Source organism: Amblyomma maculatum, chromosome 4, assembly GCF_055883805.1.
Source record: "Amblyomma maculatum isolate TAMU_Amacu chromosome 4, ASM5588380v1, whole genome shotgun sequence".
Classification (NCBI taxonomy): Eukaryota; Metazoa; Arthropoda; class Arachnida; order Ixodida; family Ixodidae; genus Amblyomma; species Amblyomma maculatum.
The window spans coordinates 44,585,592-44,608,746 of NC_139347.1; the positions used below are offsets into that span (position 1 = coordinate 44,585,592).

The window sequence follows — 23,155 nt, forward strand, 5'->3', positions numbered from 1 at the left end:
ATTACAAGCCAATGATGACATCGTGGAGCGCCTTCGCCTCGCTTTCACCGAACTATGCCATGCAAAACGAGATTTATAATTTCGAATTGAATACCGAGATGGCGGGTGAAGTGGTGGATGCCCATTATCTGTGGAACTAATTCACCGACTTCTTTGTTGAGAGATAAATTTTTAATGTGCTAGGGCTTTTGTTATTGAGCTAAGAATTTTTTTTTATTTCTTTTCATATCAGCTTGTGGTGTCGGTTGTCTTTGCGGGCAGCAATATCGAGCCGACCCATCAAAACAGTCAATAAGGCTCAATATTCAATAAACGTTTTCACCACCACCACCATTTCAATTTCGGCGTAATCACGCTTAGCCAAAACAATGGTGCTGTTGCACCATATAATCAAATATATGCCGAATGAAATGACCTAGAAATGCCTTACTCAATTTAACGAAATTCCTGATTTAACGAATTAATTCGTGGCTCCCTTCCACTGCGTTAAATTTAATTTTAACTATACCCGCCCATACTGGCCAAGGCATTGACTGACTTAAAGTTCGCCAGATGGCGCTGCCTGTCAAACTGGCATGGGGTACCTTGAGCCTTGATGCGCGCGCGCTCCTCGCGCGCATCGAGGAACCATCATCTGGCAAACTGATAGATCCGCTAGCTTTGACGAAAAGTTCTGTCACTTTCAAATGCAGTTTTTCACTGATTACGAGAAATATAAGCACGTTCCGATGCTAAATTGCTTACCAAAACATATGCATCACAAACTGCCTTGATTAGTGTTTCGGCCGAAATAATCCCGTTGTTTGCTCAGAACATTGTCTTTTTTATGACGGTGCTTATTGCCTCAGGGCATCAGAGGATGTAAAGAAGGATGCTGAAATGATCAAATTTATTTTGGAGGTAATCCTTTTCATTTCCATAATGAATAAGTACACAGCCATAGCCGAATTCATGCTAGAATGATCTTCTAGCGCATAATTTAGTCTTCAAGGCGTTTCCTAGAGCTGTTTACTCACACCTAACATGTGAAAAGTGTGGCTGCATTAAAACAGCTTCTTTAATAAGGCGACGCCCTCAAGAGCAAACAGCTTCGAAATGAAATAGTCAAATCCCTGCTCTAGAAGCAATGGCCTTGCTAAGGTCAACATTTTATGTTGAAAAATTTACGGCCTATTTTGAATATTGTCCATGAATTATTGTTTAAATATTCTTCGGGATACGTTTTCTTTCGAGACTTTTTTTTTTTTTTCCTGACTTGGACCATGGACTTGGTGTGTTAAAATTAGGGCAGTGGCTATTTCAACAAATTAAACTATTCGACGCCTTAGAGGCGTCGCTAACGACGATTCTACCGAGATTAAAACCATAACACATGTAAGCACCGTGGAACCATGGATCAGAATCCTCAGAACATTTTGATCCAAGTTCTGTTCATCCGTAAATCTTTAGTTAAAAGAATGCACCCCACCTGAAACATTTTTTTTTTTTAATAGATGGCGCTAGCTACCTGACTGACGTAGGGCGCCTGAATGCTCTCTCTCACGGAGCGGGGGCGAGAGAGAGCATCCAGGCACCCTAGACTGACGGCCTTTTAGAATTCTCTATGGCCTTGGGGCTTTCCGCACTTTCCGTGCGTTTCTCGGTTTCGCTCGGTTCGATGTGCTGGTTCTCATTCAACAGTGTGTAGTGTTTTTTGACAGAGGTGACCGTGGACAACCAAGGCGGTAGAGTTGATAAGGCGCGGAGGCTCTTGTTTTTCGCGCAGTTCTAAGGCTCCGTGTGTGGAACAGAAACTAATATAGTACGGGCGAGGTTAGTTGCAAGCGACGTGCTGCAGTTCGCGCTGAGAGCCGTATTCTAGCTTCTGTCGCACGAGCACGACGGCGCGCAACGTGCTGCTGTCAAAGCAGCCGATTCCGGTCAGAGCCACGTAGAGCTTTGCGTCACGATCGTGGTCACTTCGTGAGCGGGACGAACAAGAAACTGAACTCTGTGCCTTTTGAAGTTGTTTGCGGAAAGCGTCGTGTGGCCTACAACAAAGGTAAGGCGCTTCTCACAAGTCAATGATCTTGTGCGCCCGTGCTGCGTGACGCCGGCCAATTCTTGGAACCCGTCTTCGTGGCGCTTGGCAATGCAAATCGGGATTCCCGCGTATGAAGCGACGTGAGTTGAAAAGATCGTATTGCGAAGCCAGCAGAAAGATATCGGATATACGCCAAGTTCATAGTTTATGCTGAAAGTGTCTTACAAAATTCGCACCTCTGCATGCTACGCTTTAACACCACTTCTTGGGCTAGTTGGTGTAATTCAAGCATGCTATGCTCTCTGCGATCAATCTGTGCGAGCAGTTCGTGAGACGCGCGCCGTCGAAAGCGCGTTAAAGTCCCAAATTTTCACGTGTTATTTTTCTCATCTGGTTTCCTTTCGCTTTCTGCTGTAGCGCGGAGTGCATCAGTATAAACATCATCACTTCAATATTATATTATATACGTAAAAAGTGCCTGGCCAACTTGCATACTGTGTGTCCTCTTGATTTAGAATAACAGTGCGCCTGTAATTTTCTACGTGACTGTTTGGGGCTGAACAAAGTTCTATACATTCCTGCAGACAGCATCAAAGAACGTGTTTGTTTTATTTTCCCCTTCTGTGGTCTAACCATGGTATAACCTTTGTTTCATACAAAGTCCGCATAGACACAGCATTATTCGTGCTAAGCTGCAGCAAGCGCAGCTGATTCTTAAGCAAGCCAGATCGTAGCGGGCGTTGATCTAGCTGTGCAAGCTGCACTCAGGCCTCGAGCTTCTACCCATCTTCAGCGTAAAATTATTGAGGCCACATTAATTACTACCTCGCGGTTTCATTTTATCACAAGCTTGGGCAAGCAGAAATGTAACCATGACAGACTGGAACCTTTCTTTTACTCTCAAGAGTTTTCAGTGAAAGGCTAAAGAACTGTTTATATATCAGCTGTAAGAAGCTCCCAAGGACGTGGCTGCAGCATTCCAATATTAGCATGATCTCATTTTCCACTTGAGTTGTAGGTATACTGAATATGTTGAATATGCATATGTGTGGTATTGTTATAGTGGCCTAAATGGCAAGGTATGAAAGAGAAACGAACAAGAGTTGAGGGGGAGCATCAGTTTTTACGCAAGGCTTGGCTTGAGAATTCAACTTTATTCGAGAGGATTTTAAGGATTCATTCGCTTGGCAAATGACATAGTTGTAGAGAAACGTTGAGATTAAGATGTGGGTGGAAGTGTCGTGGTTCACATGTCTGCATAGTGGGCCTTTTCTTTTTTTTTGTAATACATTCATTGCACTGCCTTTTCTGGAAACTTTCATGGAAGCCAAGCTTGTGCCTTTTAGCCACTGTCGTGACGCTGGGACTAAGTCGACCCGGCCTTCACTTGCTGGCGTGCAGAGACTCCGGGTTGATGAAGGATTGAACTTTCAAAGTTGGTAAAATATATACAAGCAGGTTTAATGGCACTTTGAGTAAACTTATATACATGAAAAAAAGGGTATATCAGCAAAATGGCAAGCATTAAGAGTTCATAGCGAGAAGCGACTGGATGAGCCGTTTACCCAGGGCTCAGAGCCCCATTTCGTGCTCTGCAACGTCCTTAAATCCCCTATGTCCTGCCCTTCTCTGAAGATGCTGACTAATCAGTTCCAGGGCACACCCCTCAGATATCGGCAACCAATCGAACACATCACTGCACTGATGGTCTGATGCACTGACTGGTCCAGTATTGTTTCGTCGGGCATGGTCACTTGTTGTCAGGTAGAGCTTCGGAACGGCGAGGAGGTAAATTTCGATTCTTCTGCAAAGATCCGCTATGTTGGTTCCAGCAAGTGGATTTCCTTCTCAGAAATCCAGGTGTACGTGTGTGCCACGAATACTGCTCCCAGCATTGTCCCTTTCCAGCAATTGCAACTCTTTCCTGCATTCACGGGAAATCCTCTAATGGCTGTAATCCTCATGCTCCTTTCTTCTCCTGTACGTCACAGCAGATGTCTCCTTTGGACAATAGGCATTCCTCACTTGACAATAGCGCCTCTGGATGGGAAGGGTGAACAGTTGAACAAAAGCACTTCCGGCTATTTCTCACAGGGCGACGTTTCTTTGTATTTTTCTTGATGTTCCCTTGACAGGGCCAACTTGGCAGTTGTAGGGTCACGACAAAGCAAAGCATGCTCACACAAAAAAGATTCATGTGAACACGCTCACTTAGAGATTTTGCACAAACAGCACATATCAATACCATGCCTACAGGCGCACAATAGAGCACGGACCATGCACAGCCACAACACCACTGTCTGTGTACAAATGGTATGCATAGTTAGAGCTAGGTAACTATACAGAGGTTTTTCCCTCTCTTCCTTAAACTTCCTTTCTGGGTTTGCTGTTGCCTGCTTCACTGTACTGCTTACTTCGTAAACATAAGCCAAACCAACATTCATGTCTCATCTAGGCTATTGTGGTGGCTTACGAAGTGCATCTTGTGGTGCTTTCGTGCAGGCCATGGTGGTTAAAAACATCTGCTGCATAGGAGCTGGCTACGTCGGTGGACCTACATGTAGCGTTATCGCCTACAAATGCCCAGACATCAAGGTTGTGGTCACGGACAAGAGTCCTGAGCGCATCAGGCAGTGGAATTCAGACGAGCTGCCCATCTACGAGGTTAGAAAGTTGCAAATTAAACAACATTCTTGCTGCTTGCAACATAATGCAAGAGGGCCTGTGTTTAGCTTTTCAACGATAGATGGGTACTGCTGCATTTCAGCATACAAAGGGTATTATTTATGGATGCTTTAGTTCTCTGTTGTTTTGGAGCAGTCATTTGTAGAACAGCAGGTATCTAATGTATATTTGACTGTAGATTTGGATGGCATAAAGCAGTTTTGTTTTTTTCATTAATTATTGCATTTTTTTATTTTATTTTTACTCCTCGTGATCATTAGTCAGACTCGATGTTTTATAACAGACTGGTTGTTCATATCGGGTGCTGGGCACTTCATGTCATGACTATACCCTAACAACTCTCTTTTCCTTTCTTTTTGTGCTGTTTATGTGCTGCACTTTATTTAAAACTTTATCATGGACTACCAAAATGCAGAATTAAAACTGGCGGAACTCTATAAAACTATTCAAGGTGGTCGACAGCAAAGAAAAAAGACAATGCTTACCAGAGCGCACTAAAGCACTTTAAAGGGACAGAACACTGGAATTTAGGCCTCGATTTTTTTTTTTACCGCAGCGAAAAGATTGATGTCTAAAATGTTCGATTCCATAACGGTTTTGTTAGAAACACTGTAGAAACTTATTACCGGGAATTTTTCTATCAATGCGTGCAGCCGTTTTTATGTAGTCCTATGATGGAAACCTTGAGCAGCGACTGCGATGACGACTGGTGGTCAATAAAAAGGACGTACCAAAAACAAATATAACTTTCACTCGCCAGACAGTAATCAGACATTTTTTGCATAGAGTAACCTCCTTTTTAGTTTCACAGTCAATGCTGTTACGGCATAATGCACAGTGCTTGCACAATGGCAAGCACTCCTAGAAGAAAAAAGAACAATGTGCAGTTACGAAAATCAGCAATATTTTGCTGGCATGTAGTCATGGGGGGGGCTACACTGAAAGTACTAGGGTTTCTCCGCTAGATAGCGCCTCGGTTGTTTTTATGTGATTTTCAATGGCAAATTAAAATTGTAGAGCCTCTTTTCTTTGATATTGCAGTGCTCGATCTGTGCTATATGAGGCAAGATCTTTTCATCTCCACCATAATCTCATGACATATTTTGGCCAGTGTTCTGTCCCTTTAATACCATACATACTTAATGCTAGTTGAAGATGTAAAATTATTTAGTGTTTATGAATTATACGAAGCAAGGCAAGAGCCAATGTATTGTGAACTTGTCTGTATCTAGTCAGCAATGAAGAAATATGTTTTTTAACTTAATGGTGTTGTTAGTGATTTGATAATTTAAGAAAGCAGTATTGCATGTTAATAGCTCATATGTATTTAGAATATCCATAACTGCAAATAATTCTTTGCACTGTACATGCTGAGTTTTTTGTGCTCAATTTAAAGAGCCTTTTTTTTTTTTCTTTACATAAAGTGGTCAGATGAGAGGAGTAAGCACGTCTCTGCATGCGATAGTTTAATGAGACTTCTGTTAGGAAAAGTTTTGGCATTTATAAAGTACATGTGCAGTCCATATGAGTGTTTGACTGGGTGTTTATATCGAACTTCAGATAACTATCTGAAAAGTCTGTACTAATGGCTTGCTGAATAGGCCTGTTATTGTAAATTACATACAAATAGAAACAAACTTTATTTCTTTTTTCAAATTAGAACAATATAGAAAAATTTTACTATGATAGTGTTTATTGCATTTGCTATGCTGCATTAATGTTTGTATTACTAATTATGCCATTTTAATCACAATTTACTAATACTAAAGTTGTATCACCAACACACAGTGCAGTTTTATCGCAAGTTATTTCTAAAGGCAAGTCGTTCAGTTTAAGATAACAAATAAAGCAGGTGGCTCGAAGTGGGGCCTTGATGAACACCATTGTTACTCACTTTAGCATTCGACTTTGAATTTTCAAATTGAGCTAGTATAACTTTCAAAGAATTCGGGGTATGTGCCCTTTATTCCTAAGCAATTTACTTTTCTTTAATTCTTTTCACAAGTCAAATACTTTAGAAAAGTCAATAAATATGCCTTCTGCTTCAGTACCAGAGAAAAGTATGCTTTTCCAAGGTTATTAAGCTTTACTGCAAATATCCTTGTAGTGACTTAACTAAAAGATTATGATATTGATAATGGTTTGTAATTTTCAATTTTTTTTCTTTTCTTTGCTAGAAATATGCTTTTGGAGACCATATTTGCAATGTGAGCAAGAGCTGGACCAAATATTTTCGTGTTATTACGCTGTGAGCAGCAACATTATCGATTCCACAAGAAGTGTTGTGCAAGTGAGATGTTACCTTCATGACCGTGTCACCATCTGGAGAAAAAAAAATGAAATCGACAAATAAAGCACATGGCGTAAGATTCAGTCAGATTGGCACTTTACACTAATAAAATGTGTCTGCACAAACATTGCCGATATCACTGGAAACTTATGCCTTAAAGTATAATGATATATTGCATTTTATGGCAAATTCTGCTATGTTTCTCTCCCTAGGTATCTAGTGAAAAAACATCAGTTTTGACATGAAAGCAAAAGTACACATGTGCTGTGTGATAATCAAAGCACACATGTGCTGTGTGATAATCGGTGCGCGTTGAAGAACCCCAGGTGGTCGAAATTTCCGAAGCCCTCCACTACGGCGTATCTCATAGCCTGAGTCGCTTTGAGATGTTAAACACCATAAACCAAACCGAACCTTTCCATTATTACAGACCTGGTCACTGGAGTAGATTTCGTTGCTGCAAAAAGCACATTGTTCAAACTCTAACAAGGCAGATGTTTGGGCAAGCTGGTGAAGATTCAGGATCAAAGACCAGCGCACACTTAGACATAAAACAAAGTACAAGAAGGGAGGCACCACCATTGTTAACTCATAACTAAAACTATAATGAAGAAAACAAACAAGTATATAAAATAATCACCAGCACACGTCACACCCATGTGGAAGCAAGTTAATAAATATGGTGTGCAAGATTACTAATCAGAAATGGAGTACAACCAAGTAATGAAATGAGTTTCGGTTGACTGATGGGGAAATTTTCAAACCAAATTTTCTTGTTGATTCATCATCTTTTTGTTGCCATGTTTTTTCTCTTTATATCCATTGTCTGTTGTTGGGAAAACGTCAGTGTAGCCAGAAAGTGCCAATTTACTGTAATTGGATGTATTGTACTTGTCCTCAATGTTCCTTTAAGGTGTGATTTATTGCTAAAAGTCTTCATTAGTATGTAATTTGTGTAATTGCTGATGGAGTTCAAATGTATTTATTTAGTTATGGAGTTACTAGGGGCAAAATGAAATACATAACGACAGAAAGAAACATCACAATACAAAACTGTGCTGCTGTAACTCAAAGTTTTAAATTACACAAAACCTGTCCGATACTCGCAGCTGCAGAATTACACTGCTCAAATCGTGTAGAAGAGCATTGTTGTGGCTCCACTTACTTCTTTTCTTCTTCTTAATGAATCTTGCACTCTCACCATGCATTTGTTCTGTTCAAGGTTGCGGCATAATTATCCAAGAAAAAGGGTGCATGGCTTTGTAGATGTGTTTGTACCTGTGTCAGAAGCTAGAAGTGCTCCTTCCATTCTCACCGGAATTATAGCTATTTGCTTGAAAAGAGCAACTGTAACAATAAAACATCAGTAATGAGGGAGGGATTACTCATTGGCATCCACCTAAGGGCAGTCATACGACTGTAAAGGAAAGCTATAAAGCTTTTTCAGAAACTTCATGGTAACGATAAATATGTTCTGGTCTGGGGTCCGAACCAGGGGCCATCGCCTTTCCTGGGCACTTGCTCTACCAACTGAGCTAACCAGGAAGGTTAGCAGATGGCAGAATGAGAGCGAATTGATCAATAACTCGCAAAGGCAAAGGGTGTTAGTGCAAAGTTTAGGGGAATCCCCTAAGGAAGGGTGGAATTTGTAATAAGGGAGTGATTACTCACTGGCATCCACCTAAGGGCAGCCATATAGGCTACAAAGCTTCTGAGAAAGCTGTATAGCTTACTTAGATGGCAATGAGTAATCACTCCTTTATTACAAATTCTACTCCCTCTTGGAGAATTCTCCTGAACTCTGGACTAAACCAGTGTGGTTAAAGCAAACCTTGCGCAAGTCTCAAGCAACACATTTAGGAGAACTGACAACAAAAAAGGCCATTATTTTGAGAATGGCATGAAAGACAAATACTGCATCTATAAGGTACAAGTGATCCTTCCTGCTTGTTTTAACAGATGCAGTTGTCATTTCTGAGTGGGCATCACAAAGGTGCACCCAGCTGCAACTGCTATCAATTCTATAGCTGTCACATTAGTAGCAAGATTTATCTTGCAGACTTTTAAATGGCACCCATTGTTCATTTTCACATATACCATTCAGTTGGCATTCTCTGTTCTGTCATCCCTTGAAAAGTGCAATCTCTACAAATGCTCTCAAAGTGCACAGCAACATAGAAACTCCATTTTTTAACCAGTGTATCAAATATGCCGCATTTAAAGGGGCCCAGTACTCAACAAAGTTGCTGTATGGTAAATGATGCTGATGAGAATGGTATGCTGCTTTTACAAATTTTCTCCGGCAAGGTTTTTTTATTCATTTTGTAGCAGCTGAATTACCTTTGTTCGAAATATTAATTTCAGCATCTTCATGCCATTCTCCCTCTGCTTGTCACATTTTAAACACTCAGAAGTCATCACTCCAGCACTCCACTTCTTCTCACCCAGCCGTACTACCTGGAAGAATGGTCCTTTTTTTTTTTTTCCACATGTACACTGTATTTAGCATACTTGAGCCCTAAACGCCTGCATTGCAATAAAAGCAACATCAGACCTACGAGTACATATTACAATTGAATTCTGTTTCTTTTACTGTTTTGAGAAACACTTCCAGCCATACTGTGTTTTAAAGCATTACAAAGGTCATTAAATTTAATGGGTCAGGCAATCACTTCATTTTTTCTTCCTCCTTTCTTTGTTGCGCACTGTTTACAAAATTTCAAGTGGTTTCTTTTAGCCCTGCACATACATCAGATCTGCATGTCAAATTTGGTACGAAATACAATTTTGCCAGCTAGCATGACACACAACTAACTCAGCTTTTTGCCTTCACAGGATCGCCAGGCACTTAGGCAGGCATACCATAATTGAATAAATAGATCGCTGGTGGTTACAGAGTGGGGTGTTTTTTTTTTTTTTTTTTTAAGGAGCTAAAATTTTATGCACCAGTATTTTACGTAGTCCTGAACATCTGGAATTGATCACTCAGCCTCTTGTAGCTGCTTGGTTAAACCATAGTATCCTATGCTGGCAGTGCATGTACTTTCTACTGCACCCATTTTTGTCCTATCTTCTCGCCATCTGTTCCATCAGGTCACTCACTGTGTTTGAAGACTACCACTGTTGTTCAAAGCAGGACTCAAGATAGCTCATTGTACAAAGCATCTTTCATGAACATGTTTCAAGTTGGTATATACATAGCTGTTCAGTTTAAATGTTGAGTGATTGCTTACATAATTTTACTTGGATTTTTCATTCATACTCATGTCATGCCTCCAATTTATCGTTAAGCATGCCTCCAATTTATCGTTAAGCATGCCTCCAATTTATCGTTAAGCGGATTGATGTTTCAGTAACATTGTTCAACGCCTTATTTCACTCAGCCTGACCTGGACGAGATCGTCAAGGCCTGTCGTGGACGCAACCTCTTCTTTTCATGTGACATAGACAAAGCAATCCAGGAGGCTGACCTCATCTTCATCTCTGTCAACACACCAACAAAGAACTATGGATTTGGCAAGGTAATCAGCTCACATTGCTATTACTTTGCAGAGATCTTTTAGCAGACATGGTTTTTGGAGAGTTCACGTCTACGGAGCTGTTGGCAGCAAAGAATTTGGCCTCAAAAGCTAACTCGCGCATTACGCAATAGCAGTAGTCGTGTGAAAGGAAAGTATTATCCTCTTTCTATCAGGAAGTTATGTTCAGTTGTCAGCCGAGGGGAAAAAAAAAAACTTTTTTTAGAAATTGCACTTGCAGCTTTCTAAGAATGTGTTACATTTATGGTTCCAAGCTTTTTCTTCAAATAACATATGTTTGCTAACTGCATTTGTGTTTTAAAGACTTTTATGAATCATTTTAGTTTGTTGTGGTTGGCGTAAGCCTACAAGTGAGGCTAGCCTTGTGTTATTCTGCTAGCACCACTTGCTCTACCATAGCGATCCATTAGATGAAAATGTGGTAGTTTGTAACACTGTTCTGTGACCCAGCAGTTCTCATTCACCCTGCACACAAGCACCTGCAATAGTCATCAGCTGCCACTGTCACCATCTGAAGTCCAGTTCACCGTCCTAAAGGAATTGTAGGTGGAAAGCCTCCTTCCTAATTGTCCATTTTCCACATTGGCAAACAGTATCTTAATAAGAAAAGCATGGCACACCTGCCTTCTTGACTCGTGGAAGAATACCGACATGGGCACAGCGTTGTGCATGTTGCCAATAAGAATAATTGATTACAATTCCACTTCATCTTCAATTTAACTGATGCCAGTGGTCAATTCCATGCCCTCTAAAAGTAACTGAGCAAATGCAGATGAGTAAATTATTGTCATGTTACTTTCCTTCCCACCTAAATACACAAAAACTAAAATGAGGCGATGCAGCCTGTTTGTTGCAATTCAGAGATGTTAATTTTCTCCAGAGGTTGTTTTTTTATATATCTACATTGCTATCTTTTCACATCATTTTGTGAATCCAAAGGCTCTCACGGCATGTGCGCTAAAGGAAGAGTGGAATTGAAACATATAAGGACCGTGCCCATCAGCTCCTAGCTTCAAAGCATCATGGTTCGTGCTCTGAAAAGACGCAATTCGAGCTCACTAAACATGACATTCCCTTGTGCAGTCTTGAGGAAATGCGAACCATGGAACAGGCACAGGTCAAATGCATGCTACTCAGCCTTGCATGTCTGGACATAACTTGCACGCTTGGCTTCTCCTTAGCCAGCCCATTGTTTTCCTTATCGCAGAGGCATATTTCATGCTAGTACTAGTCACCAAGTTCAGATTCTTGAATTTATAATGGCGGTCACAGCTTGTCTTTCAAATTCAAAGAAACTCGTTCCTAATAATTTATTACTGAAGAAAGAACCAATTGGATTAAGTGGAATGTTACATGTTGCAATAAGTAATCAGTGCATTACCAAACTCTTAGTAAGTTTTGCTCTCTCTTTTTTTTATTTTTCTTTTGGCTAAGTCAGTTCTTCAATAACATTTTGCATGTGTGTTGATGCACTGTATTGATGCTGCACTGAACACATTTTAATGTCCAGCGTTAGAGGTAAGCATACATGCGATGTTGCAGCTACAAAGGCCTGTTGCTTTCGTGCAGGGAAGAGCAGCAGATCTTCAGTATGTGGAGGCAGCGGCTAGGGCCATAGCTGAGAAGGCCAACACACCAAAGATTGTTGTCGAGAAGAGCACGGTCCCAGTCAAGGCAGCGGAAAGCATCAGCCGTATCCTCAAGGCGAACATTGTTCAAGGCGCCAATTTCCAGGTAACTCGAAGCGTTGCTCCACGTATAGATTCTGGCAGCAGAAAAACCATTGCCAGAAGTATGTGTGTGACTAATTTAAAGCAGCCAGAACAAAAAATGCATTAAGGGAACAAGAGCTACACCCCATGTTTATTTTAAGCACTAAAATCAAAGCGCACTATTCTTTCAGGGGGTCATTTAAAGAATGTGCCAATTCTGATTTATATTCAGGTATCAAAAATGTCTTGAAAGTACACCAGAAAAGTAACCTGTGAGTGCCTATTATATCTGGTCTCTGATGGTTACAGTGAGTCACACCACTTGCTTTAAGATCAGAGCCGTTTTTGAAATACAGTAAAACCTCGTTAATTTGGCCCCATTAATTTGGAAATTTAGATAATTCAGTCTGCTCACTTCTCCCTCCTTTCAAAAATGTGCATATGTCTATGGCAGCAAATTTCGTTAATTTGGCACTAAATTGCATGCACACCAATTAATTTGGACTGGAGACTGGCCGACGCTGCCGCTGAAGCGAGTGTTCAGAACATGCATTGCTACAGCCATTATTCCCCAAGGTCCGAAACCGCTATTTCAGAAAAGTACAGGAGGCGGCACTGCTCTAAAGTGAACATCATCATCATAGGTGGGATTTGGGAGCGCACGTCGCTACAGCCATTTATCTATCCTAGCTGCATTCTGCGAACGTACAAAAGGTGGCACTCGCTACTGTAGTTTCTTTTCTCGAGTGACGAGAGCTTGGAAGCTTTGGAGCGGCCATCTTTTGCATTTTCTGTGAGGTTTTTTGTGTTGTGTCTGTGTGTGAAATGTGCAGTGCAAGGGAACCCTAGTGTTGCTGCTTTCTGTTGCGATGGCAGTGCCGGCAGAACGCGCAAAGTATGCAGCTAAGGATCAAGCGACGAAAGTGAAGATCCTTAAAGTGTTGAAAGACGGCACTTCCAGAAAACAGATGATGCGTCAATTCGACGTCAAAAGAAGCACGCTGCCAGCATACGTCAAAAATGGAAGATAATGGAAGCTTTTGAAGGTGAGAAATTCCACTCAAGTCAGAAGCGTTTGCAAACCGCAGCCCACCCCCCCACCACTGGAGGACGTGTTATTGCGTGGATCGCTACTTCACGTGATGCAAAGCTCCCGTTAAGTGAACCATTGATCTGTGCATAAGCCGAGACCTATGCCCTCCGAATGATTATTGATTTATTCAAGGACTCGGAGGGCTATTTTGCACGTTTTTAAGACAGACGTGGGCTCGTTTTTAAAGCTGTGTGCAGTGAAAGGGTTGAAGTCGACGAGAACATAATTAAAGACTGGCAGAACGTCCAGCTTAAAGAACACGTGGCAACCTACGACCCGAGTGACGTTTTTAACGCAGCCGAAACTGCGCTCTTCTTCAAAGCGCTCCCAGATAAGACAATTACGTTCAAAGAGGATGCGTGCAGTGGCGGAAACGGAAGTAAGGAGCGAATGACCGTGTTGCTGGCAGCAAATATGACGGGCACGGAGAGCCTACCAGTTCTGGTCATCGGGAAGGCACGGAAACCTAAATGTTTTTACAGCATTAAACACCTGCCTGTGGAGTACTGAGCAATCGTAAAGCTTGGATGACGTCCAAGATATTCCGTGCCTGGCTGCAGGATCTCAAACGACGTTTCAGCACGAAAAAACCCAAGGTGCTTTTCGTGGTTGACAACTGCACCGCGCACTGCGTCTCCAATCTGCAGGCAATCCGGCTCATGTTTCTGCCTCCGAACACTACCGCTGCCCTTCAACCTATGGTTCAAGGCATTATCCAGTATACGTAAAAAAAAAATATTGTAAGCAAGTGCTGGAGCATATGCTTCTTTGTATGGACCAGGCGTGCACCAGAAGCAGGCGTGCATCATTACGCTTCTGAGTGGCATACATATTCTGGCTCACGTGTGGGCACACACGCCAGCAGAAGTGGTCGCCAACTGTTTCTAGCCACTGTGGATTTGTGCACTCTGGCACAAGTTTGGAACCTACAGCGCCAGTGGCAGAGAAAGACGACGACGAGTTATTCGTCGGCCTGCTCCCCACTGAAGTGAACCTCGCCAACTACACTTCCATCGATGAAGACGTTTTTGTTGCTGGCCAATTGAGTGATGATGATATAATCAACGATGCCCTCGGTGTGGTGGATGAGGCATCCGATGCTGAGGGCTCGCTCAATGAGCCCCCGGTGCGTCGTTCCACTAGAGAAGCGGATGCTCTCACAGTTTTAGAGGACTTCTGCTATGGTGCACCGGGCAACACGCTCGCCTTGCAAGGGTTGTCCCATGTCCGAAAACTGGTCTTCACTACCCAGCTTTCCGCGAAAAAGCAGACAAACATTACAGACTTCTTCACGAAGTAAAGGTATACAGTAAAAAAAATTCGCATGCAGTTTTTGTGGCTCATTCGACATTCGGATAATTTGGTCATTTTTTTCGCTCCCGTGAGATCCGAAATAATGAGGTTTTACTGTAAATATGCATAGCTCTGTCATGTTTTACTGAGTACTGAGAAAATAGAGGTTTTATTAGTAAGAGCAGCACCCTAGAAAAAATTACAATGTGACCTCTTTTTAAGCGCAACTGGCCTAGAAGGCCCTGCTGACTTGGCCGCACCCTATATCTTTAACTGCATATGATAATTTTTACTGTGTCCCACACTATTGATATTGAGATGTGATAATCAATTAGCCTTGTGCAGTTGAAATTGGGGTGCCAGTTATTCTTGGTGCACTTCAGACTTATTTGGCGACCTCCGAGATGTTATTGATTCCAAACCACCAATGCGGAACCTTATTTCAAGTGACTTGCACTGCTTCCAGGTTCTTTCAAACCCAGAGTTTTTGGCTGAAGGCTCAGCTGTGTCAGACCTCCTGAACCCAGACCGTATCCTCATTGGCGGAGAACAAACACCTGAAGGCCAAGCTGCAATTGAAGAACTGTGTTCTGTGTACAGGCACTGGGTTCCTGAAGATCGCATCATCACTATGAACACCTGGTCCTCAGAACTTTCCAAACTGGTGAGTCATGTCTGAAAATTTGCTGTCAATATTTTGCTTTCAATGAAATTGTATGGCTGCAGTGCACATAAATGACCTCTGAATCCCAACGCACCCAACGGTGCATTCTTTTTCTCAGCAACAACACCAGTTTCGTTCTGTACCCATAGTCATAGCCAGTTCCTCCTTCACTCTTGAATGCCGCATGCTTTGCCTCAGGCTCATTAAAAAAAGGTCCATGCTCACTTTTCCAAGCAGCTTTCAAGCTTGGTTTCGAAGGCAACTAGTTACAGTGAAAAGCTTGAAGAAAAATGAATTTTTTTTTTGTGCTCTAATTGAACCCTGCTTTAATGAAATTCATGAGACCTGCTCAGTTTTGCTGGAGCAGAACTTTGTTGTAGTGAATTAGAGCCAGAACATTGGTATATATTGGATTGGATAGTTCATTTATTTCTATATTTATTTCCAAAATGTATCAGTTCTGGTCTTTCGCCATTTCAAAATCAAAACTTGGATGCAATTTTCGGAGTGCCTGGGTATTTCAGACACTGTGCATATTCGCCAGTTAGCAGCACCGTTCTACCAACTGTCAAAACACAAAAGTTTTTGGCATACGCATTATAAAAGCACTGCTACTTTCTTCTGCGACAGACCATGCCGAGACCGCCCTTCTTTGGAGCATTTCAGCACCATTTCAGAAATAGTTGATTTGAACGATATGTCAGATATGCGATTGCTCTGATTCCTCCATTTTTATTGCGACACATAATACAGCATACTGGCAATGCATCATTCTGTTGAGACAGGGCCTAGAGCCACCATCACTCGTCAGAAGTGCCTGCACTAGGTTTATCAGAAAGGGGAAAAAAGTGAAGGTAACAGAGTTAGCTTCACTAGGCGACAGCCTAGCTAACCTTTTAGCCTCCAAATTTATCTCCCGAAAAATGCACCGAATTTAACAGATTTTATAAGTAGCCATAATTTTTGCCATGTAGTTCTGATTCTGGAAATGCATCTCGTTATTGGTTTCTGGTGAGAATAAGCACACAAATTTAAAAAGAAACAGCTGCTTTTAAGGGCAGCTTTGCCTCAATACATGTCATAATAATAATAATAATATCCGCAACTCGTTCAAGGCGGTCACCGCGTGCACAATCATACCTCGCAGAAGCGGACCATGCTTAAGCTGTAACCTCTATAATCCTCCAGTTAGAATATCTTGGCCAGTCCTGCTTTCGTCGTATCCATGCTCAGAACATACTGAAATTTGAAGTATTTATTTGATGCAACGCATTGTAACACACGGAAAAATGCATATATTTTGCTTCATCCTAACGCAAACAAGATTTTGCGATTGTTTTCCCAACTTTATGTGGCAGATCTCAAAGGCAGATGTGCAAAGCTCAACTTGGCACGTGTACTAGTCATCGTCGTCGCTATCATTATTTGAAGCAATATCTAGCTTGGGGTCACTGCTGGACACTAACTCGAGATTGTCAGCAACGCCGCTGTCAGAACTGCTCTAACAAGTGCCCCCTTTTTTCTTCCTCTTTTTTTTTTTTTTTTTGAGACATCGTCTTCACTAGCATTATTCGTGTATAGCACTATTATGAAATAACTTGACAAGCTTAAAACGTGTGAAAGCACAAAATGCTGTTTTTTACGGACAACTACTGCCCTCTAGGGTTGAAAAGAGAGAGACCTTCTTTGAGACTTTTCGTGCTCTTTTGTGTGTGTGTGTGTGTGTGTGTGTGTGTGTGTGTGTGTGTGTGTGTGTGTGTGTGTGTGTGTGTGTGTGTGTGTGTGTGTGTGTGTGTGCGCGCGCGCGCGCGTGCGTGCGTGCGTGCGTGCGTGTGTGTCAAATTCCTTCATGTGATTGCCCGTTAAAGAGGGTATGGCCACATCACCAACTACAACCAATGAAATTGGCAGAGAGAGAGAACTTTTATTAATCCAACAGAGTGACTATCCCGCTCTTCAGAGGTTAGACCTGGAAGGTGGGACAGTCGCCTTAGTTGCAGGCCGGTAGTTCTTGACAATAACTCCTCATTGGCAACATAACCAGTGCAACATCAAGCTGAACAAGTGTGACTTGCGTCGGCAATACAGTTGCCAACCGTTTTTTCGGACTTTACGGGACCCGAGAAATGGTCCAAATAATAGAACAGTTCTAAAAATCCATGAACTTGAAAAAAAAAAAACAGTTTCGTGTGAAAAATCAGCTTTAGAAATCACAAACTTCGCTGCTCTCCATGTTTCGTTTATATGCCAATAACAAGGAGTAATAGCATAGTGCAATCTGCGACCGTGATCGGCTTCCGCGCGCCACCCATGCACACGCGCTCGCATAAGTCGATATGGCGGGCGCTGCAGGCGTGGTCACCAGTGCACCCGCGCTGTCTGTTGCAGACGCAGCAGGTGTGCGCGCCGCCGGGAAGCATGCGACTCGTTCAAGGCGGTCACCGCGTACGCAATCATACCCTGCAGAAGCGGATCGTGCTTAAGCTGTAACTGCTATAACCCTCCAGTTAGAATATCTTGGCCAGTCCTGCTTTCGTCATGTCCATGCCACTTCACGACATACTGCGACATATTTGATCGTGCCGCAAACGAATGCACGAGCCAAGCAAAACAATAACGTTAAGTTTTCATGGTTAACGACGATATTCAAGACCGCGAGATGGCACTTGCAGGAGAAATGCGAGCGGAACGAGAGCCCCCATGAATCATGAATGCACCGGACTTCACCCCCTTCCCCATGGGTGACGGCGGTGGAGCAAGCCGCAGCGGACAGTGCTCACGTTTCATTTTCATTCCGATTGTGCACTCTTTGTAGGCTGTCGCGATGAAAAGGTCAAGCATTTTGCTACTTACTGAAATGGTGACGATGAACAAAGAGCCAAGCTAGTCCATCCGAATGACTGCCTTGCCTAGCGTGTTTCACAGCCGCGCAAAACCGCTTGTTTGCGAAAACGGCGCCCGCCCACTTCTGAGTGATGCTGAAAAAACAAGCCTTCGACCGAAAAGCAATCTCCACAGTATTGCTCGCGCCAAATCTCGTCCGAAAAGTCGAACTTTTGAACACCATTTGGTCCAAAATATTAGTCGTAAAAATAACCATTTTGATGGTATCTGAATAAGGTCCGAAATATTGCGCAAGTCCGAATTATTGGCTTTCGAAAAATTGGTTGGCTACTGTATTAGTGCAAACTCCCATGATGAATTCAACTCAGGGTTGGCAGACTTGAACTGGCAGCTGGACGGCGGCGCTTCTTGGTGCTGAATCGGCCTCTCATTCCATCAATACACTGCATGCAGAACCTTCATCCAAGGTAGCGGTTTTAAAAATTGAAGGTCCTCCTTGTATGCATTGTTATTGGTGCCACTCACTTCTATCAGGCTGTCGATCAGGTTCTTGCTTAACGGCGAGCACAAATTCGTTTTTTTCTACTCTGGCGTCATAACGGGCTTTCATGGTTAATTTTGTGACATGAAAACCAGTAATGTTCCGGGAACAATTTGGCATTTCAGGAATTTGATGTCTTCTGGCATGGGAGCATTGTGAAAGCTTCTCAAGTTACTGATATATATATATATACATATATATATATATTCTTTTCTTTCTCTCCCCCTTGCAAACCACATTTTTGTTGTCCTATGTCAACGATCCATTTTACAGCAGACAATAATCATTGACATGCCTGAATTTTCGTGTGATTTAATTGTGGAAGCATGCTATTTCTCTTCTAGATTTTTTTTTCTACATCTTTTCTACACTGCCTGGTGTAGTTTATTTTATAGCACACATACTATTACAAAAAGCTCCCCAGGAAAATTATTGAACACTGAAACCTTTTGTGCATGGCTCCTTTCGAGACTCTCTCTGCAACAGTGTCCTTGCTTCTCACATTTACTCTGGTCCCACTTTTCCAGGCTGCCAATGCTTTTCTAGCCCAGAGAATCTCTAGCATCAATGCAGTGTCGGCAATCTGCGAGTCAACTGGCGCAGATGTGTCCGAGGTGGCCCATGCCATTGGCAGTGACAGCAGGATCGGTCCCAGGTTTCTGCAAGCCAGTGTTGGTGAGCAGGGCGTTCTTGTTCGACGTTTTGGCACAACTTGGAAGAAAAAAAAATTGTTACCTCTTGTTTTTCTTTTTGCATTTTCTTTTTTTTTTTTCAAAGGATCGAACATAGTTCAAAAGCTCTTCGTTGAGTTGTGTCAAACTTTCTTTAATTGAGCTCTAGCAGTATATGTGAGCCGAGGCTTTGTTTTTTTGTTGAACATGTAAATGTTCTGTAATTATAGTTGAGTATGGTGTTGTGGTAGTGAAAGGGATACACATGGCTGTGGCAGCCTGGTTGGCTGAGTATGCACCTCACATTTGGAAGCGTAGGGTTCAATCCCGACTGCTTCATTGTGCCCACTGTGGGATCAGGATTTACCCTCTGGACTCGGGCTTGACTTCTCATGGATGAAATAATTTGGATAAATGGGTCTTTGGCATCGTCTGCAGATCAAGTGTGTTGCCTGTGGTGCTAATTAGCCATGCTGCCCTTGCACCGGTTAAATCATAATAAAAATATTCCAGGAGTGGAGAAAACATTTAATATAACTTTTATATCTCACTGAGTTTAAAACCCGCCGGGCTGGTGCAGTGGTTATGGCGTTGACTACTGTGCCCAAAGATGCAGGATCGAATCCCGGCCGCAGTGGTCGCTTTTCGATAGAGGCGAAACGAGAAGGCATCTGTGTGCTATGCAATGACAGTGCATGTCAAAAAACCTCAGATGATCGAAATTTCTGGAGCCCTCCACTATGGCGTCTCTCAATGCCTGAGCTGCTTTCAAACGAAACCTTACTGAATTTAACATTTGGCACCTCTATCAGGCCATATTGTTATCTGAGTACTGGAAAAGCACTAAAAGGCAGCCCAGTGAACCTGGTTGTCCGTTATAAACCAGTTTGAAGGTTGTTGCAGCATAAGTAGAAAGGCATCAGTGTGGTTGGTTTGTTTGTTTCTGGACTTCGTAAGTAAATTTAAAACAACCTTGAAGCTGCAGTTTTAATTTCTGCTTGTCTTTTCTCTCTCTCTCTCTCTAAGGTTTCGGAGGGAGCTGTTTTCAGAAAGACGTACTCAATCTGGTTTACTTGTGTGAGTGTTTGAAACTGCCAGAAGTTGCCAATTATTGGTACCAGGTAATTTTTATCTTTCTCTGAATTGTAATCACGTCAACATATTCTTTTCCAAGCACTTATTCGATGTCAATTTTTTTCTGCCTGACGAAAACTGCGTGCATTGAAAGCTTCCAAGTCCCACGAGAGCACATAAGAGAGTCCGGATAGTTTCATGTTTCTGCTCATCTCATACTCACTCCTACGCAGGACCCAAAATATGTTCTATTGTTGTTTACTTCCTACAGATATTTTCCAAAATTAGCAGTCCTGTTTTTATCAGAGCTTTGCAGCTTCCTTTTTGCAGCAGTATATTTTTTTCAGGCTTGTGCGAACATTGATGATTCTAAATATTTGGCCAAACATATTTTGTGCACTCAACATTCATTTCAATCCAATGTGTGATTTCAAGGCGGCAGCCTTTAATGCTTCATTGTTGTGAGCAGGAGTTGTCGACAAAAATGTCACACTTTTCAATTGGTCGAAATGGTCGTGATGTCACAGCGTGCATTTCAAACGGGGCCAATTGTATTTTGGCTAGCAACCATGCAACCAGTTAAAGGGAATGTATAGTGATGCTCCAAGTAAGTGGGACTAAGTTTAGTTAATGAGATAATTAACATAATTATGGTGATTAATCATTAATTAGTTTCCTGAATGTGGACGTAGTCAAGTGAGGGTGTACTCACAATTGAGCGAAGTGATAGTCAATTACGCTATTCAGCTAATTAGTATAGCAGTGCTAATTAGGCAATTGGTGCAAGTTTGCGCTTGCTAAATAGGGACTATTTACTGATATATAAGTATGCCTTGTACTGGTACTGGACTGAAGGACAATACACTAATTAGTGTGTTTGTGCTAATTAGGCAATTGGTTATAGTCAATTTGTGAGAGTTTACGCTTACAGAATTGGAACTTTTGGTTGCCGGCAATGCCTAACAGTGCTCCAGAAAAGGCTTCTGCCTTGAAGCACTTTAGTGAGCCAAAGTGCCCCCTGAATTTTCAGTATTCTCAAAAGTGTTTTTCTAAAGAAAATATTTTATGAAATGCTTAGTTTGTGTGGGTTAAGTTCAGCATTTTTTACAAAGGCATTGTGGCATGTGCATAGCTAAAACGAACAACTGTGCAATGAAGCAGTCACAATTAAGGCCAGCAGCAATAAAATGATGCAGCTTGCATTCCATTGAACTATGTATGGCTTGGCTGTCCAAGTGATGAACCAAACTGCTGATGATCCTCTGGTTTTGGATTCTGGCACGAGGCAAGTTCCAGGAAGCTGTGTTTGAAACGAAAGTATGCTCTCACAGTACCTCCTACTTGTCCGCGGAATGTGACCATCAATATGCGCAAGCCAGATAAATCCATGGAGATGCGAGAGAGTATTCAGTATATCCAAAATTTTGCACATTGCACTCTGGCCAGGGAAAACTCATGTCACCAAGAGGCTTTATTAATATCATTGAAACATGCTTTTTTGTGGCAGAAATTTCACTTCAGCAGGGATGGACTGTATACACATAGCATATTTAAAATTTCTCCTGAGTAGCGCTGCAATCAAAAATGTGCATGGCTGTACTTGTGCAGATTAAATTTTTAATAGTATAATATGTTATTGTTATTATACAGTGATGCAGATCCTTAGCCAGCATTCTTAAATTGCAGGTTGTGGAAATGAACAGCTTCCAAAGGACTCGGTTTGCCCAGCGAATCATTGAACGGCTTTTCAACAATGTGGCAAGGAAGAAAATTGCAGTGCTCGGCTTTGCATTCAAGAAAAACACTGGAGACACGAGGTGTGTGCTGTCCTGTGAATTCTAGACGCATATCACAGTGAGTAACCGTTGGGAACATATGTGCCTTAATTTTGCCGGTCTCTGTAATGTTGGAGAAGAACATGGTTGTCTCTATTTAGAGGTCGTAGCCAGCATAAGTGGTCGTTACTTGTGCTGCTGTGCTGGGTACACATGGTTTATACCTGTAGGTAAAAATTGATTTTTAATATTATTATTACTATGTTTAATTCAGGATGTATCGAACTCAAAGGGGATCGCGAAGCAGTTCAATATATTGATAATTAGATGCGTGAAACGTGCCAACAGACGAGTGCCTCCATAACCCAGAAATATGAATATGGTGTACCCATGCTAGCAGCGCGCTTCCTGCAGCGACATGCTGCCCGCTGTCGTATTGGAAGTACACCAGTCACCGCATACAACTCGCGAGGCGTATGTGCGTGCACCCACATGCTAAGTGTCATCCCGCATTAGCTGTCAAAAAGGAGACCACATTCACTGTACCTTCCAGTGCTACACCGTGGGAGTGAGTGCATGCACCAAATATGTGGCTGGGACAAGCAGGAGTGTCAGAGTTTCGTGTTGCCTTAGCAGCGAAGAAAGCCACACGAGAGCCGCCTCAAGCCATCTCATATATGCAGTTCATTATGTCTGGGACCGAATGCATATAGCAAATGGCACATGCATAAAGAGAAGATGTTTTCAGCTTAGCAGGTTTCTAGGGGTTCAATATAGTATGAGTGTCATTCTCTGTCTGTTAAACGTGCCATTTATTCGTCCACACAAATTTCACCCTGCAATTTTGCACCAAGGCTTTTTCTTTCATATAATGACCATGTCAAACCATGTAGAAAAGGCTTGCCTACCTTTCCTATGAAGATTGTGCAGCCTGCTCCCAAATCTCTTCTT

General features: G+C 42.2%; 1 protein-coding gene across 2 annotated transcripts in view; it reads left to right on the plus strand.

The window, feature by feature from the left end:
* sgl (UDP-glucose 6-dehydrogenase sgl) overlaps positions 1–23,155 on the plus strand; it is a 59,637-nt gene that overhangs the window by 29,418 nt on the left and 7,064 nt on the right. Inside the window, exons 1-8 of one of the 2 annotated variants that reach the window (XM_084601262.1) lie at positions 1,597–2,041; positions 4,526–4,687; positions 10,382–10,519; positions 12,107–12,271; positions 15,102–15,299; positions 19,212–19,359; positions 20,382–20,476; positions 22,116–22,246. In XM_084601262.1, the coding sequence (XP_084457388.1) occupies positions 4,529–4,687; positions 10,382–10,519; positions 12,107–12,271; positions 15,102–15,299; positions 19,212–19,359; positions 20,382–20,476; positions 22,116–22,246 (1,034 nt within the window). In that variant the 5' untranslated portion in view covers positions 1,597–2,041; positions 4,526–4,528. Of the gene's footprint in view, positions 1–1,596; positions 2,042–4,525; positions 4,688–10,381; positions 10,520–12,106; positions 12,272–15,101; positions 15,300–19,211; positions 19,360–20,381; positions 20,477–22,115; positions 22,247–23,155 lie in introns of those variants that run through there. The other variant, XM_084601263.1, reaches the window with a different exon arrangement.